This window comes from Osmerus mordax, chromosome 27, assembly GCF_038355195.1.
Source record: "Osmerus mordax isolate fOsmMor3 chromosome 27, fOsmMor3.pri, whole genome shotgun sequence".
Taxonomy (NCBI): domain Eukaryota; kingdom Metazoa; phylum Chordata; class Actinopteri; order Osmeriformes; family Osmeridae; genus Osmerus; species Osmerus mordax.
Window position 1 is genome coordinate 3,846,140 of NC_090076.1, and position 19,091 is coordinate 3,865,230.

General features: G+C 42.2%; 1 protein-coding gene across 1 annotated transcript in view; it reads left to right on the forward strand.

Moving 5' to 3' along the window:
* p3h2 (prolyl 3-hydroxylase 2) overlaps window positions 1–18,661 on the forward strand; it is a 47,399-nt gene extending 28,738 nt beyond the window's left edge. The window contains exons 2-15 of the mRNA XM_067230645.1: window positions 7,545–7,697; window positions 7,942–8,131; window positions 12,743–12,874; window positions 14,051–14,178; window positions 14,971–15,060; window positions 15,639–15,679; window positions 15,780–15,871; window positions 15,957–16,084; window positions 16,183–16,278; window positions 16,369–16,519; window positions 16,644–16,761; window positions 16,872–16,947; window positions 17,110–17,250; window positions 17,404–18,661. Coding sequence (XP_067086746.1) covers window positions 7,545–7,697; window positions 7,942–8,131; window positions 12,743–12,874; window positions 14,051–14,178; window positions 14,971–15,060; window positions 15,639–15,679; window positions 15,780–15,871; window positions 15,957–16,084; window positions 16,183–16,278; window positions 16,369–16,519; window positions 16,644–16,761; window positions 16,872–16,947; window positions 17,110–17,250; window positions 17,404–17,505 — 1,638 coding nt within the window. The 3' untranslated portion in view covers window positions 17,506–18,661. The remainder of the gene's footprint in view (window positions 1–7,544; window positions 7,698–7,941; window positions 8,132–12,742; window positions 12,875–14,050; window positions 14,179–14,970; window positions 15,061–15,638; window positions 15,680–15,779; window positions 15,872–15,956; window positions 16,085–16,182; window positions 16,279–16,368; window positions 16,520–16,643; window positions 16,762–16,871; window positions 16,948–17,109; window positions 17,251–17,403) is intronic.
* The last annotated feature ends 430 nt before the right edge of the window (window positions 18,662–19,091 follow it).

Sequence of the window (19,091 nt, forward strand, 5' to 3'; positions counted from 1 at the left end):
GTGGAGCAGGGAATGAGGGATCCCCCCACGTTTATCCATGACATCACTAAGAGGAAAGTTTGAGTTTGAATACCTTGGCTGTCTGCTTTCATGGTGCAGTTTCATAGTTATAGCCCAAGCCTGTGTTTAGGTGTTGTGTATTTACGCAGGGCAGCAAAAACAAGTTTGTGTTTGGATACTTTAGCAAGTCACTAAATGTGATCAATTGACTTATTTACTTACTCATGACTTATTTACTCATAAAGTTCTGAAATTCATCAGTGATTTTTCCTGGACTGCAAATGGCAATTAATTTAACAGTAACTAGAGAGGGGGAAATTGTGAGGTGTGCTTGTGTCGGTTGCCGGTCTTACCGGCTATCCGCGCTGAAAACCGCCTCACGCTTGTTCGGATATTGAATGGCCTTGATTGCTCAACAGGACTTATGATCATGATAGCTAAGATACATGTTATCACCTTGGCCTTTGCCTGTGGCGTTTCTTCAGCTGTCTTGCCGTTTTAGGTAGCCAACTATCTCCCAGAAGTTAACAAGATGCTAAACTAATGTTCGACTATCGGTAATCGCACGTGGGTTTGTGACGTTGTGACGTTGGTGACGTTTGTGACTGTGGCTAGCTAATTAATAATTACTTTTATGAATAGGTTATTGTTAAGGGTCTGTGAATAACTGTTTGCTTACAGAATCTGACATATTTTCTTAGTCAATTAGCATCACATTCACGTCATGGCAAGCGGTACATATGCTGTATGTGTGCGTGTGTTAGTTGTTTTTTTGTTTATGAAAGTGTATAGTATTCGTAATTGTAAAGGAAAGAGAAATAAGAAATAGTATCATTGACATTATGATGACACATGCTAGTGGCCAGAAAACTGCAGATGCAGAGTGCAGGCACTGCTTACATGGCTGATACAAACAAGTTCCAAGCTTCCAGAAATTTGAAAGTGTTCCTCGAATAGTGGGGGTGGAAGAAGGGGATTTGATTGATTAACACTATAGTCTCTGACTTTCTATTCCCACATAGCAGGTAACTGAACATTTACACATGGTGTCTACTGAGTTAAGTTTCTAGTCTCTAAAACATATTGAGCTGGTACTACATCTAATGATTTACACTATTTTGCTTATTCACCAGATGTTTGCATCTCACTGCCAGTCAGTAATGAGTTATGTGAACGTTTCTGGAAGAGCCTCACTGTTTTTATAAAGCTTACAGGCAGCATCCATCAAGCCAAAAGCTTCACACTGGAAAGTATACACGCTGAGTGGGAATGTCCAAACTACACGCATATATCCAAAGCTTCAGTTTATAGTATGGTGAGATGTATGTAAAGCACAATAACACCTAGACTGTGGTGCCTCAAACAGATGGCAAAGTGCCTTATTGATGTATTCTAGAATTTTCGTTCTGACTTTGTAGCCCACTAATAAAACTATTTATCAGATTTGTATGAAATAAAAAGAAACCCTCATTTTCATAAACCATGCCCAATGTTATGTCAATGCAGATGAACTGTATTTACTCTACAGAGGGCAACATACTGTATCTTGTATGCCCTAACTCTTGCTTGCCTACTGGTTTTGAGAGTGATAGCCCCAGCCACGAATGTGTCCTAAACATCCAAAACATACGTATTAGGAAGGCAACGTTAAAATACTGTTGGTAAGAGTGTGGCCATTAACTGTTGGTTTGTTATAGAAGAGTAAATATTCAGCATGTAATCGCTCACTGCAAAGAGAACAACTCTATAAAATAGATTACTAGATTACTGGAGATTCAAAGGACTGTTGACTGGAGTTAAGAAGTGTGACATAATGTCCTTCTCAGCACTACTCTGATTTACACCATAGAACCATCACTGAAGAACCATACACTATGGACATACTGTATCTTAACTATTAACAGAGCTGTAAACTGGGGACTACCGCTTCCTTTTCAACTTTTGTATTTTTCTTTAACCCATGCTAGGTTAGGGTTAGGTAAGGAGCGGGTCAGTGTTTCTTGAATGACATCCCTTGTGGGACAAGGTGCTTCGGAGATGTAAACAACTGAAATTGTCTTACCTTATTTGACAGAACCAACAGACAGATTTCAGATGGGGGTTTTATTTGTGGGGGTGGGGCATGTGAATGTTATGTGAAAGTACTTTTCTCAAATCTTTTTTTCAGCAGTCTTAAATGAATGTTGTCAGCAGAGCGAGGGGTTATCTTGTTATCGTGCTGTTGGAATGTGTAAAATGCAAAGTAGTGAGGCCAATAGCTGGCTGCGCTGAATGCAGGGTGAGGCAACTGCTAAATGTTTAAACACATTTAGCAGTTGCAAGAGCATTAGCCGCCTGTTTAACAATATGTTTAATATCCACTAGTATTCATCTCATACCCCAAGTGATACTCACCACTGTGCGCCATTAGGGTGGTGTTATTTTACAGGTCACTAGTGGAGACACATTATACATGGACAGAGTGGACTATAGATTTTGGACTTCTGTTTTCAGTCGGATAACCCTGTCAATAATATCTTGCAGCTACTTGTACTTGGATCAGGAGTTGCCCAGGTTGTCCTGGAGCAAAGCTTGTGGCTGAGCAAGGGCATGCCAAAAAGGTTCCCCCACTATTAGCCTAGTCATAATCTTACTACAGGCACATTTCCAGATATTGCCTTCTTTTTTGTCAGACTCATTTTGTCCAAACTTTAACACTAAATCCAAACCAACTCTCACATATCTTTCTGGAGGCCTCTGGCCATAGGACCGTATTATTGTATTAGCTCTGCATATCACTGTTACTCCCTCCTGTGTGATGAGAAGCAGTTGCGAGTTGATTAGCCCAAGGCAGACCGTCACCATGTCCACCCTAGTTTGTTTCTCTTGGTTGTCTTGTTAGTGAGGCCCGGCCAACTCTTACACATGTGCCCTTCAGCTTGAGGTGGAGGGATACATGCTACAGGTCCCCGCAGCTCTCTGCTGTATCTCTGGCTCCACACCAGGACTGTTTACCTTTGTGTGAAGCAAGCAAAAGACTCCTGGGTAGATAAACATGCCCGTAGATGTTTGACTTCGCTCACCATTATGCTTACATCGGCAGAGTTTCAATCAAAGGGCGTGTTGGGGCAGGAAAACCGTGTTTTAAACAGCCTACTTCATAGAACTATAATGATTTTTGGTAAGTCTAAATTGTCAGAAAGGTTAAACTGGATTTTTATTTTAAAAGCTGCCATCACCTTTGTTAACCTGATTCGGTCTGATGCTGAGGGCCCAGAAACATAAGAGCGTCTGCTAAATGACTAAATGTAAAATGTAAACATGCACAGTACAAAGATGTCAATTTTTTTGCAGTAGTTTTACAGCAGTGCGAGCAGGCACGGGCACCACCCACTTGTGATAAGGAGCCAGCGTGTCACCACAACTGCACATCGTAAGCTCCAACACAAAAAAGCATAATACCGCTGACATCGGTGCTACTGTAGACCTTAGCTGGTGGCAGACTGCCTCCACCAGAACTACTCATTCTAGAATGTCTGTATGTTCCAAGGATAAAAGTTAAGTTGTTAGATGTTGAAATGTATTCATGGTTCAGCTTTGAAACTCAATCAATTGTTCGTTCTACCGTGTCCTGTATCTTGATTACTGGACCAATGCCTCTATCCTTGTTTAGAGGATCTAAAACTTGTTTATCCCTTTGCCAAGACAATGCAACACAGCCCCACTTTAAAGGAATTGCGGGGGGGGGGGGGGAATCTCGATTAAAACAGACCATCTAATCTCTCTATCCTTGCCATCGCTCTTGTTTGTGGAAATAATTTTCCCTGCACTGCTGCTGATTAAGATGTCAGTGAAACACACAAATACAAATGACTTGAACTGTAAGAGTGCACAGTGCCCGTGATGATGTCGGTAACACACACACTTCATATCATTTCATTCATAAAGAAACCCCTTTGAAAGCAGCTGATTCAATGATATGCCAGCAATAAGCACTATCCTGTCCATATCGGTTTGTAAAAGTGAATTTGCTTTTAAATAACAAAACTGAATTTCCATATGTTCCTTACTACAAACTCCGGTGCATTAACCGCTTAATTTCATTTAATTGAAATTGGCTTTGTTGATCGCATTAGTTTATTAATGAAACAAAATTCACTGAATTTATCATACAGCCTCCAATACAGCCTCCTTGCGCACGCGAGAGTGAAGGGTATGGTGCGAGCTGAACATGGTTGAAAAAGATGTTGCAAAACAGGTGGCAAATGTCGAAATGCTTATCCGAACAACTTCGATCGCATGACTGTGCTCCGTTGGATTATAAAATGCAAAATATTAACTTGGCAGAGTTCCCAGTTCTCGAGATAATCGTGGGAAACTCGCTGCCCTAAAATCCCATTCAAAATACATATACACAGAGATTCTTGGCATTATTAGAGACATTATAACAATTAAGGTGAACGCTATTTATTTCAAAGGAAGATTTATTACACTACCCAGTACCACTCCCCCAGCCCAACTTAGCCTCTGATCCATCTAATATTCCAGGGATAATCGTTCTTGGAAAGATGTAATCAAGGATGAATGGTGTGTGGCTGTTGTCAGGCTTTGTTGAGTCTCCCCTCTGGTCCCAGGGCAATGGACAAGGGAGTGATTAGGAACAGCTGTTTATGCTGGGACCCTCTCTGAGGTGTTGTGGCCCTGGGGAAACGAGAGGGCTGGGGGGTTCCCCTACTGGCTGAATCCCTCAACTGGATACCACTGTTTAAGCTCTTGGCTCCGGTTCTGAAGGCAGGCTGTCGTTATTGGGGAAGAGTGAAGAGGTCAGTAGCTGGAAGAGACACCAAAAATCCATGGTTCCCCATCATCCTCTCCCATCACCTCCAGCCCACTTGTCCCCCTCCCCATCATCTCCTCCCGTCGTCTCACGCCCTCTGTGGCTCCCTCAGCTGTGGGGGGGGGGGGGGGGGGGGGCCTGCGCAGGAATGCAGTCGACGCCAAATCGCTCTTCGGTCTTTTAGAGGTAACCAAGCATGTTCACCCAGCTTTTCTTTCCCTTGCTCCTCTTTGCCTGAGATTAAAAAAAAAAGACCCAACCTTGGCTGCAGAGAGGGGGAAAAGCACTGTGACCTCAATCCAAAAACTGGGAGGCCAGACCAGGCAACCCTATCCTTGGGACTGAGAGAGCATGGAGGAGATAGAGGATCTCCAGACAGCGTCAAGTCTGTTTGCATCTCACCTTATGATTGTTTTGTTTACCCTGAAGGACAGCATAATGAGCTCTCTTGAGAGAAATAGCCTCTGTGAAATTTGCCCAGTAAACATCTGCCCTTGCTGAGATTATGTTTATGATCTGATATTTCCATTGAAGTCAGGTTCCTAGACCTGGGTCTCTTCATCTGTAGTTAAATTGACATGTGGGGGAAACTTTTGGAATTAATCAGTAAGTTTCAGGCTTACAATGTGTGTGTGTGTGTATGTGTGTGCGTGTGCGTGTGTATACTAAAAGAATACATACACATAAAAAAAGGTTTATGAAAAGCCTCAAAAGAAAGAACATTGGATTGACCACCACAGCCAAAGCATACACCATGAATGTTTGCAAAACCACTTGTTTGTGTATCAGTCAAGATTATAGTAATGCTATTTTAAGTACAGTAGACCAACACAGGTACAGGTGTACTGCATTTAACCTTGTTTGTGCATTGGTGTACAGTTGTCCGAAATATTTATTTATTTATATACATGTAGGATGCACACCTTTTTAGGTTTGATACATCTGGAAAATCTCTCAGTGATTGCTTCAATGACCCAACTGCTAACATGGGTTGGATTAAAACCACAAACCATTCACTAACGGTCCAGACCGTGCAAAAGGAACTCTGAGCAACTGGTCCACAAACAACTCACTATCAGTATGGACCATGCAACAAAACACAGCAGTTAGTCCGGACCACAAGACCAATGAAACGGACCACAGAGTAACCGGTCCGAACCTGGAGGTACACACAATGGTACATGGTTGGCAAGTGGTCTGGACCGGAAGGTACCAGAAATGGTACATGGCTTAAGTGCACCCTAGTGTTCCGTGTACAGACCACTGAATTGCCTACAACTGCTGCTGGAATAATGGCAAACAGGTTGAATCATCTCTTTGCAGCTATTGGAAAGAGCTGTTTTAGCCTGTGAAGAGCATGCTGTTTATATAAATTGCCTCAAGAACCCTAACCCTTCACTTATTCTGTCTTGATATGTCTTAATAGGTATTAAATAACTTGAAATCCATTGCCTCTGTTTTCACAGAAGAAAAAAGGTGAAATAAGGTGGTCTTAGATGATGGACTCACAAGTCATTGCGTTGTTAATCAGCGCAGTAACATGGAAACTTTGTCTTATACTTATTGTTATACTAGTGACAGAGTGAAGAATGAATAGGCAAGCTTCCAGATATTCACATACTACAGATGCAGGTTTTAGCCTTAAACAAAGGTAATTTGCTGTGGTCATCCTCATTAGTTCTATTCAAATACACATATTCTCTCACACACAAACACAGCATTTGTTATTATTTAGACCAGATGTCAGCGATGCATGACCAAAGTAATTCTATCCCCCACATGTTTGTTATACTGATACATACACAGTTTTTGTAATATAATGGAATGCTTGAGAGAACTGCTTTGCTGCTAATACATCACCAGTAATCTTCACATGGTTCCAATGAGGAGGCACATCAATTACAGGAGATTACATTGACAAACTAAATGGCTGAAGACAGGATGTGGATGGGAACAGTTTGTCCTTCTGGAACTCATTTTTTCCAAAACATTCAAGATAAAAACACCATTCCAAATTGGTGAGGTTAGAAAGGTCCAAAAGGTTAGAAAAGATTATTTTTGGGAACCAACCCAACAAGGGGTTGTTTCTCCTCCCCTTCCTGTGTGCTTTTTATAATTGGGGTGAACACTGTCATTATTATGGTCTGTGCTGTACTTAATCAGGCTGCTCATTGGCAGAGACAGAGCCCAGCTGGAGAAAGCTGGACAATAACACAAACACCATCCCTAAATGGTAAACAGGAGAATGCCTCCTGGTTATACACTTACTGCTTCATGAATTGAACCATGACAAAAAGCCTATCAAGATGTCAATATGGTGTTCTTTAATGTGCACCGACATAACAGGTATCGTTACCGTTGCTTGTCAGTAACGCGTCCCCCTTCAGCCACACTGGTTCGAATCACGGATCTTTAACCGGCTACGGGTGGACAGGATTTATACTGAGGAGTGAGTTTAACCAATTCAACTTGGGGACACTAATGCTCTGGCCTCTCTCTCTCTCTCTCTTTCTCTCTCTCTCTCTCTCTCTCTCTCTCTCTCTCTCTCTCTCTCTCTCTCTCTCTCTCTCTCTCTCTCTCTCTCTCTCTCTCTCTCTCTCTCTCTCTCTCTCTCTCTCTCTCTCTCTCTCTCTCTCTCTCTGTCTCTCTGTGTCTCTGTGTCTCTCTGTCTCTCTGTCTCTCTGTCTGTATCTGCTGTCTCTTTTTCTCTGGCCATCTTTCCGTCTAGTTGAAGCAGGTGGACCAGGCGGCAGGAGCAGCCCACACCTATTTCCAGGCCAACCCAGAGCACGTAGAGATGGGTCAGAACCTGGAGCAGTACAAGGACATGGAGGGGGTGCAGGAGGACCACTTTGTGGATCGCGAGGCACGGCCACATCAGGTCAGCCTCAAACAGGATCCTCTCTTCCATTTCCCCCCTTGGCAAAAGCCTTCAGTAAACATATGTATTAATTCTTTATCAATAACAGATGACAAATTACCATTGTACATTGTATCATTGTCAGATTATGACTATATCTTTACTATGTAAAGACTGTTTACCTCAGACTGAGGTACTTTTTAAGCCAATTCTAGTTTAGTGGTGAAGAATACAACCACATTCCCTTCTCTCTCCTTCTTCCCAGGGGGCATTCTCAGCAGCGGTGAAATTGTATGACCAACGGGACTACAAAGGGGCCATCCTGCTGTTTGAGCAGGCTCTCCTGGAGTACTATAAGGCAGACGTGGAGTGCCGTGCCCTCTGCCAGGGACCACAGCGGTTCGAGGAGCATGACCACGTCCTTTACCGCTACAGCCTCCATGAACTCATCTCAGGTACAAGGCTATATAGGTGTTAACCAGAACCAAGCTAATTTCAGGTACAAGGTTATATAGGTGTTAACCAGAACCAAGCTCATCCCAAGTACAAGGTTATATAGATGTTAACCAGAAACAAGCTAATTTCAGTTACACGGTTATATAGGTGTTCACCAGAACCAAGCTCATCTCAAGTACAAGGTTATATAGGCGTTAACCAGAACCAAGCTAATTTCAGGTACAAGGTTTGGTGTAACCAGGCTCGGCTCTTCAGTTTTAACTCACATATAGCTGCCACGCTACATTCTCTATAACCTTTTCACACTTCTGTAGAATGATGCTTGAAAGCAGTGGAGCCCCTTAGCGGAAATAAGAGCACATGAAACGGTAACTGTCTACAATGCACAAAACATATAAAATGAAAAACGTGATAAAATTAGAAAAGTGAAAACTACCCATAATCCAAAGCAGTAAAGGTAGTGTGAACAGAAGCACTGGCGCCCCATCAGAGCTGAAGAGATCCAGAAAGACAACTGAGTTGTCTTTCAAATTAACTGACAATGTGAATGCAAAACCAACCCAGTCCTTTTTTCTGTTCTTCCACTTTTTGGTCCACTTTTGATCCAGTTTGGTTCATTTTAAAAGGACTATATGTGAAAAAGACTTTAGGGATGATCATGTTGTGCTGGCATCTGAGGTGTTGGTTCCTTCTGTCGTGACTGGAATTCCATTAGACACGTTGTCTCGCTGTTGTTGGGCTGCCTCAATCTGTCTAGGCTCACCAGCCAAACATCAAGCAGGGCGAATAGGTCTGTGGTGGTTTGTCCAAAAAAAAATCTGCCTTGGCAAGAGGTCAAAGTGCAAAGGAAGGGACCAAGAAACGCTTCGTCTGTTGCCAAGAAATCCCCATCTGGCTGTGTAAGCAGGTCTTCCCTTTTTCACAGGAACTGATGGTGCAAATGGAATTATGGTGACTTGTTTTGAATGCCAGACTATGTTAGGTAAGAAAAGGCATAAGACCAAAGCAAATGCACAGACTGGGTGAATTAAGGTACAGAGAAATAACAATTGGTCAACATTTCATGGAGATGACTTAGATTTTTTTTTTACTGGTATCTTGAAATGGATAAGATGGGCCATTGAGCACATATATGTAAATTGTCAAAAATCTTTTTTTGCTCTCAAATTCCAGAACATACCATATGTAGGTCTCCTGTTGACCTGCAGATATAGAAAACATACTTACCATACCTATAATAATAGATAAAGCCTTTTTCTCTCTCTGAGATAGATTTGGCATCTGGACCACTTTAAGGTACAGCTCATTTGGAAACCCCCTCCCTTGTGTGTCTTTGAGCTCTCTCAGAAACATACACAGAATATGACTCGTCACACGTATTTGGGTTCTGGCCTAATGTCCCATTAGTGTTATTTTCCAACACAGCTGCTGACACAAGTCACTGTTTGACTAAGTGTTTGAACAGACCAGCTATGATCTTAAAAGGAGTTCATGGGGCCTGAAAGGAGTGCACAGGGAAAACTGAATAACAGCTCTCAGACGGTGGTCACTATCAGAGTTAACAGAAGGTAGGCTTAGACCATGATTTTGGGGTTGGGGTTAGTGGGTTAGGGTTGGACTATGATTTTCGGGCTGGGGTTAGTGGGTTAGGGTTGGACTATGATTTTAGGGTTGGGGTTAGTGGATAAGGGTTAGCCTATGATTTTAGGTTTGGGGTTAGTGGGTTAGGGTTGCCCTATGATTTTGTGGTTAGTGGGTTAGGGTTAGACTTGTCTTATCTTATATCTCAGCATCTTTAATCTGTTAGTTTATTTGTATTTCAGTTGACTGGAATCTGTCAGATTTTCTATCATTGTGGTTAGCGTTTTTCTGTACATATGGTGGATGATTCGCTATGCTTAAGTTCAATTCGTAAATACAGGACATATACTGTACATATAAAAAGGATGTTTGGTTCACCTCCTTCTGTTTTTTTCTCATGTTCTCTACAAACCCAACATCCTATAAACCAGACCTATAAAGCTGTGACTGACCAGTGACACCCAGAGCTGGACAGGTCATTAGCAGGGTCCGTGTCCAACAGTGTCATTCACACACTAGTCTCTTACTCCCTTTATGTGTAATGTTTAACAGTGTTGTATTAACTCAGAAGGTGTAACTTCAGGGGGGTATTCCAGGTAGCGGGTTTAGTGAAAACTTTGAGTTGGTTAACTCTGAAAAGAGGCATACCCCATGGTAACTTACTCTGTGAACCTAACCCGCTCACTAGCACTCGACCACCTGTCACATGCGTCATTAATTCTCTTGTCTCTAAGAAGGAACGAGGCAATAAGCTACCTGCTGCCACCCAGACGAATATTACATTACTCTGCCAGTCACTATATAACAGACACTCGACAATGGCATATTATTTGTATCAGATAATAATTAATTTAAAAATATTTTTTTTAAGACTAAGTGAAATTGGATAATTTATCACGGCACACCTGACGATCTGACTAGTGTGCCGTGGCACAGTGGTTGAAAATCAATGAGTTACACAATGATGTGTGAGAGCACGTTTAGATCCAGTAACTCCAGGTTTTACCATATGAGAGGTGGGGGCAGGTTGATAGCCTTACATGATCAGCCTTTATTCGCTCTGGATAAGAGCGTCTGCTAAATGACTAAATGTTATTCTTCTGCCCTAAGTACACCATTTCTTGGTCAAAATAGAAATTCAGCAAATTCAACAATTAGTATTCATATAGGATATTGTTCCTACAATTATCATCACCTGTGACCATGCAGCCTCCTGTAACTGGTCTTCCGGTAAATATTTTTCAAGATTAGCCTTTATTCTTCTACCCTAAGTAGGCCTACACCATCTCTTGGTCAGTTTTGGCACTTTCTTCATGAGAAGCAGTTAGGGTGACCACCTGTCCTGCTTTGCGTTTTATAGCACAGCATTTTCACCCCTTGTCCCGCACGTCGCATATTGAAAACGCTGTGCGATACAACGCAAAGCGGGACAGGTGGTCACCCTAGATGCAGTTTTTACAACTCATTTACTTGTAACTGGGAATACATGAGATTACATTAAATTTCACAGTTCCACTTGCATAATTTACCTACCATTAAATGAACATCTCACTGTATACAGCATCCATGCTCTGTTCAACAGGATCAGAATGTGCAAATCGTTTTTATATTCATTATTCTCATAATGTCAGTGTTACTGACAATTCCACACCAGCCTGTAAATAAAAGTACATAAATTACAGCCTGTAAATAAAAGTAAAGTAATTATGTATGGTAGCTACCAGTAGCTACCATACATAATTCTCTGCATCCATTTCTTCGGCAGCAGTCAACGTTTCTTCATCATCTTAATCATCCTGTGATGAAAAGCATTCTGTTGGGGGTAACTGCTACTACAAGTTGAAATAGGCACCAACTGATATTTACTTTGTATCATGTCGAATATGATTAAAACCAAGGTGACGTAGAGGCTACAATCACGAGCGTATAGGCCTAAGCAAAATATGCCTTACCTGTTTGTAGTATGTTTTTATATTTAATATAGCATTGAACATGCTATTGTATTAAGTCCACCACGTTTTCTCCTGTAATATTAATGGACAGTGGGGTTAAATGTTCAATGTATGGACTGGCTATTGCATTCAAATGTATGCATTGACTCGGCAGCAATTGTCTCCCACGCCAATTGTATACGCTGCTCCAGCCATGTTGCTTTTTTCGGAATATTTGCTCAGATTGACCATAAACATGTAATAAAACTTATATATGAACTGTGGTGAAGTAGGTCAAAAAATGTTGTCGCCGGGTGCCATGGTGGATCCTAGTATTGCAGCTCAATTGATGTTGGTTTTTAATAGTTCTCATGCCCGCGCTTAACTCAGAGTGGACGTACTCCGAATTGACTTCAATTCAAATTCATCTTTTCTGGAACCGAAAAGTCATAGTTTCCAGTTTTAGAGTATATCAACTCAGAGTTCAGGGTTAGGCTCACAGTTTGTTAAACCCGCTACCTGGAATACCCCCCAGGTCTCTGTTGAGCTGTTCACATGGTACAGTTTATGCTGGGACACGAGGTGCTAGCCTAAGAAAAGCAGTCTAACAAGACTGGTATGTCCACAGTAACATGCTGACAGATTGCAGATGCTTCTCTGCTGTGGTGTTCTTGTTGTGGTGGCCCAAGCTAAGAATGGTTTGTCTCAAACCCAGAAAGTTTGTGTAAAATGTGACTTTAATTTGAATCAATAAGTGAAATATCCAATGTTATTTCTCTGTGGATATTTTTGAACCCCAAGGCCTCTGTTCATAAGGCTTCTTAACTGAAGTACAAATACAGCTTGGATAATACCGTACATGACTACATGGCCACAGAATCTTAGATAGAAGCCTTGACTTAAAGATTGTAAAGCTAATCTGGGACAAAAAGAAAGAAGCTGCATCACTAGATATTAGTCCAGGACCAGGAAATCCTATGCAGTAACTCAAAAAATATATATAGCGTTCTAAACAATCAAATTTGAAGCTTTAATGAAAATGTGTTGAAGTAATGCACACGAGTGCATTTCAGTAAGTCAGTCATTTCTCTCTTTCAGACCACTTCACCCAGGTCGTCCACTGTGAACATGAGTGTGTGAGAGACCTAGCTACTCGGCCAGGTCGGCTCTCTCCAATGGAGAACTACCTTCCTCTGCACTATGACTACCTGCAGTTTGCCTACTTTCAGGGTGAGTCTCAATGCACACATAGGCTTAACACTGGACACTGTCACTGCTCTAAACGACACGTCCAACCAATTTTTTTCTTGTGATAGAACGTCCGTGTAGGTAGAAATGATATGCTATGTGTTGTGTCACACCGATGTAGATCAGCCTTAATTGTCAAATGTTTAAATTAAATTAAAAAACGGAGAAACACATTCTCACACACGCACACACACACACACACAACTGTGAATATCAGACAGTGACTCATAAAGAGCAGCAGACGATTGTGGACCACACCTTAACAGTAGGAACACGCTGTTTGGTTCAAAGCGATTGGCTACCCTTTAGTCATGATCCAGCTTAATAGGCCCTACAGCCTCTGTTGTAGTCTACCACAATTAGGGGATGCAATAAGAAAGGGATATTTTGGCAAGACAACACCAGGGAGGAAGCCAATGTGATTAATTCTTATGAGATCATCAGATTAGACATAGTGCCCCGCAGCATGTGTTTCCAATCAAAGAAAGTGGATTGCCAGACCTTCAAAAACACAATAATCTCTGTCAGTGATTCTCAACAGAAGTACAGTATATGTCGGGAGACTGCCCACCTTCTGCACAGTAGAGTCCTGTAAGAGATAGGGAGGAAACATATCTTTAATACTGCACCTGTAGTGAGGACGAGTGTGTATGTGTGTGTTAGTTCAGACTGTAGGTGTGGGTGAGTGAGTGTGGATGTGTCTATGTTTCCACTATCTCATACGGACTCTCGACTGCACCATTTGCTCCATTGTGGTCATGGTCCAGGAATGTGAACCCTAATAGATTTCCATGGCTTAGACTCACATCCTATTCAGCCTGCGGAGGCTTCATTACATGGGAGGATGCAATATGACCTTTGGAGGAGACACTGTAGGGTTTTTGGAGGGAGAACGGGTTGCGTGTGTGTATGACGGGGGTGGGGGGTGGGTTGAAGTGGGAGAACAGGGGGGTGGAAGTATGCAGTGCAATGACAGCGCACTTTCTTTCAGGCCTGGTCTCCTCTCAGAACTGCTTGTGAAATGGGACGGATCATCATGATGTTTGACTGTCTGACTTCTCTCTGTCTTTGGAACCTTCTTCCTACCCTCTGGTTTCTCTATGATACTTTGCCTCACACTCTTTCTCTCTCTCTCTGTCCAACCTTGTCCTCCCCCAGTGGGCAAAGTGGAGCAGGCTCTAAAGTGTGCCCTGTCCTACCTGCTCTTTCACGAGGGTGAGGAGTTCATGGTGGAGAATGTGGAGTACTACAGGGAAGCTCTCGGCTTTGACAGTAAGCCTGACAAGGTAACACAACTCAACAAACCCAGTCTGGACAGAGTTGGAGAAAATGTGTGTTGTTTACACATGTTTACTGTCTGCAGTGGAGGTTACAAGCTACTACTTAGTGTTTCCGTAAATCCCAGCCAAAACGCTGGAACTGAACTTGTGGTTCTAATTTGGTCCGTGGTCCGTATCCAGCTGCCGTATTTAGTTAGATACCACTGTGTAAATTTGATGCCAGCATACTTTCTAATAGAATGTATTTCCCTTGGTGTTTATAATCATCAGGTTCAGTTGAAAGGGGTGGTGAATATGTTGGTAATTTAGAGCAGATGAGGGGAATGGTGTAATTGTAAATTGAGGATAAACCCCAATAGACAACTGACAAATCAATTTGCCCCTAAAGAACAATCAAACCAGTCTCCAACTCAGCAATTGTAATGCTTTGTAATAGACTGGGTGTCTTGTTCTACATTCCCAGCTTAAAGGTCTTTGTTTGGAAAATGAAATGGAGCTGTTTGCGTTATGGTTGGAAAAGAGAATTTATCCCGGATGCTCAAGTTTCAAAACATGCGGGAGTCATTGTCTTCTGTTCCCTCATGTCCTACCAGACATTATCTGGTATTTTCCATGCTAAATAATTACTAGTCTTCCTCCAGATACCTTGCATTACAACATTTAGGCCCTGCAAAGAGGAAAATGACCCCCCACCCACATTATGTCCAATGAGAAAATGAGCCACATTGAGGATTGATGCTTTGTTTTATTATGTTTCTTTATTATGTACATGTTCCCCTGCCTGATCCATCTTCACAGAAGGCTGTGTGGTATGTGACGCGCCATAAGCAGGAACTGGAGCTGCTTCTGATTGGCAGTGATAACATGGGGGTGGAGTTCACTGAAGGGGTAAGCACATGTGGAATGCTGAAGTTCACAGTGAGGGAATCTCTTGATTCTTTTGTCCAAATGCTACTGAATTATTTACTGAATTCCTGAAAATAGACAGTTATACCAGGCAATATTTGCAATAAATAAATAAATACAAATGACAGAATTATGGTGGAACACGCCATTTTTTCAAATGGGCTTCTTGTACCAGTAATGACTTCCGTTCATCATGAAGGTGAACCTTCTTGAGCTCAAACAACATTCCTCCCAACATTGTCTCCTGTTTCTCCAATCAAGGGAATAGTAACATCTTGGATTATCTTTGGTTCATATAGGAAAGTTGATCGAAAACTTTAGGGTTGGAATGAAATTAATTTAAAGAATTGATGTGAGTTTGAGATCTTGATAATGCTGCATTAAGACTTCTACTGTATAGTTAAGTTCAAAACTCCACCAAGGGAGGTAACAGTGTGGGTAGTAACAGGTGACTACATGAACCTGTGACAGAGGTGTTTACCTTAGCAGAGAGCACCCCCTACTGCTGCTCTGGACATTGGTTTGGAAAGGTGGTGTCTTTCTCCTTCCCTCTCTTGTAGAATTACTGGGGCGGCACAGGCGGAAGAGAGGATTCTAACAGGTAAACAAATACTGCATCTGATCCAACTGTATTCAATTAATTGCTGTATGATCATAAATAAATAAAAATGTTTTAATGTGCTACACCTCTTTCTTCCCAGGATTCCCTCTGGTACGGATGGTGGAATGGAGTATGTGCCTATCTCAGAGAAAAAGAACAACACTGTGGCTCCAACGCAGGCGCTCCGAGAAGGTGTGATGCCTCTTCGACAGCACACAGGTTTCCTTGTAGACGACACAGTGGTGCTTCCTAACAGTGTGTGTTGCTGTGTGTCTAGGTGGTCCCCTGGTGTACAACAGTGTACAGCTGGTCCACAACTCTGCAGCGCTCAACGGAACACAGCGGGTTCTCCTGGATGACGTCATCTCAATGGACGAGTGCTCAGAGCTAAAAAATCTCGCCCATGTAAGACCCTTTTTCTCTTGATGTCTCTCTGTTTTTGTTGCTGTCTTTTTTGGTTGTCAAAGATTTGTGTGTTTGAGTATTTTCTTTGACTCCTCCAGACTGTCACCATGGCAGGAGATGGCTATCGAGGCAAAATGTCTCCTCACACACCCAATGAGAGGTTTGAGGGGGCAACGGTACTTAAAACCCTACAAGTAAGCAACTGTCTAGACAGAGACTACATTGTAGAAGGATAGATAGACGCTACCTCAGTGAAACCAAGCCATGTTTTCTTCTCTCCTCAGTACGGCTATGAGGGCCGTGTGCCGCTCAGAAGTGCTCGTCTCTTTTACGATGTTAGCGAGAGGGCCCGGCGCGTCATTGAGTCTTACTTCATGCTCAACTCCACCCTGCACTTCTCATACACACACCTAGTGTGTCGAACAGCTATCACAGGTGACACATATAATACAAACACACACTCACTCAAGCACCAAGACATACTCCACTCCTCCCTGGACACACACACCCCACACACGCAAAATATGCCAGTAGTTTACTTGTGTGTGTGTGGTTGTAGGTCAGCAGGATCACAGAAATGACCTGAGCCACCCTATCCATGCTGACAACTGTCTGCTGGACCCAGAGGCTAATGAGTGCTGGAAGGAGCCCCCAGCTTACACATATAGAGACTACAGGTCAGAGAGCAGCTCAGCCTGCCTACCCTCAGGATCTACTAGCTGAAATTTCCTGTCTCTGCCAAATTGTTTAAAAATAAATATTCATGGGTTTGTTGTTGTTTTTTCAGTGCTCTTCTGTACCTAAATGGGGATTTCGAAGGCGGGGAGTTCATTTTTACAGAAATGGATGCCAAAACAGTTACGGTCAGTTCTCCTCTGTTTTGTATTAGTTTATTTTTCATTATATTTATTCTTAGCTTATTACAACAAAAATCTGACATTCACTCTTCATTTATGTCAAACTTTGTACACAGTATCAGACAAAGTTGACGTTTTCCCCTGCTCTCCCCCATCCTCTCTTCCCAGGCATCAGTGAAGCCGAGGTGTGGCAGAATGGTGGGCTTCTCCTCAGGGGGGGAGAACCCCCATGGCGTGCGGGCCGTCACCAGGGGCCAGAGGTGTGCAGTGGCGCTCTGGTTCACCCTGGACCCCCTCTTCAGAGAACTGGTAACCCCCGTCATGTTTATTTCTATGGCATTATTAACACAGGCAACTGATTTTTGACCAACTCAGAAGAGCTGACAGGACTGTCACTCATTGTCTGTGTGCATAGAGCGTGTCTAGTGCCTCCTTAACCTGTCTCCTCCCTCCCCCCTACAGGAGCGTCTTCAGGCAGACGAGGTTATGCAGGCATTGGACAACCAGAACAGCCAGACACACTGGGACCAGGGCCTCAACATCAACCCCAAGGACGAGCTTTAGGAGCCAACAGAGACCCCAGTCAAATTCCTCTATCAATCTATTTATTTAATGACGATTGTATCGGAACAATTCTATTTTTGTACTATTTGAAGTGCAAGGTTATATTGTTGTTTTTGTTATTATTGTTGTGGCTTGTGTGTGTGTGTGGTCCCGATTTTTCTGTACATACCAGTACCTTGGTTGTCTATCGAAAACTCACCAACTACATGTGTGGTTCAGTCAAAGAGTACTTCTCTGGTTACTGGGTTGCAGTCCAGATCACTACACACATCATTCCTATACTGTTCTTTACTGCACTGTGAACACGCCAAGTAGAGGAACAATGGTTTTCCTTAATTCCGGAGCAAGCACAGGCCGTGCTCATGATCTACCAGTGTGTGTATGTTTATCTCAGTCTATGTTTCATCTCTGAGGGATAGTGGTACTGCAACCATGCTTCTGACTGTTTAAAATAGTTGCCTTCAATATATGCAGACACACAGGAAGAAATATTGGGCATTTCTATAGTTGTAGACACTTCACAGATACAATATATTATATATTCTCTCAGTGGCTGACTCATACAGTCTCCCTGCCTACTCATACAGTCACACAAAAGATATTCTGTTTACAAGTTAACTGACATGAAAACATGGTGTGCGTGTTTGTGCGTTGAAAATCAACAGCGATAACAGTTGTTGGCATTCAATTTTAGAAACCTTTTTAATAAAAGATGTCATTTATTCCTGTTTCAAGGAATACTTATTCATATGGTGGCGTATAGTTAAACTTTCCTCTATATACTACTAAACTGCAGGCTACACAGTCAGGCAGGCACATGCACTGGTAGTCCAATGGAAAGAAAGTGCTTTGTGAAAGTGCCTATCAATACAATGTTACAAACTACACACAGTATGTAACTTATCAGTTGAAGTTATAGTGTAGGGTTTAAGGTTACGTTTCACTTTTGATAGGGACACTGTCTTATTATTTAAGTATGAGTTGCTGTAACAAACAAATGGATGTACCCTTCTCTTTTTTTGTCATGTGTACCAATAAATTAGAGACTAGACTGTCCTTTATTAGCAAATTTACTATTCAGAAAATTTTGCTGAACCCATAAAATGTCTTCTTGTTGTAATACAATCTACTGTTTAATAAATCTTTCTTGAAAACACTTGTTACCAAGAAAAAGGCATATGGTTTGCCCACATACTCAATATAGCTCTGTGGTCTTTGATGAGGTCCACACAGGAGGACAAAGTGTCTCTGCTTCTAGAAGATACGCTATGTTGACACAATTGAAAACAAATGACAGTATAATCGATGCACTTACTTTCAGTAAATATTCGTCCCACAAATCTGTAAATACATTTGATTACGAGCCACCATTCTATGTAATACTTTGTACTGACCACAAACAGACTACTTAAACTGCAACCCGATCCTTTGGGAATTAACTGTATGTATCCAGGTCAGATATCACAGGCCACGTACAGTAGAAGATAAAGTCAAGGACAAAACACCATCTGTGAAAAACAAATTAAGGCTAAAAACAAGTTCTAAGTCTTGATGCGGCACCCACCCATACTCCATTTTGCATATAA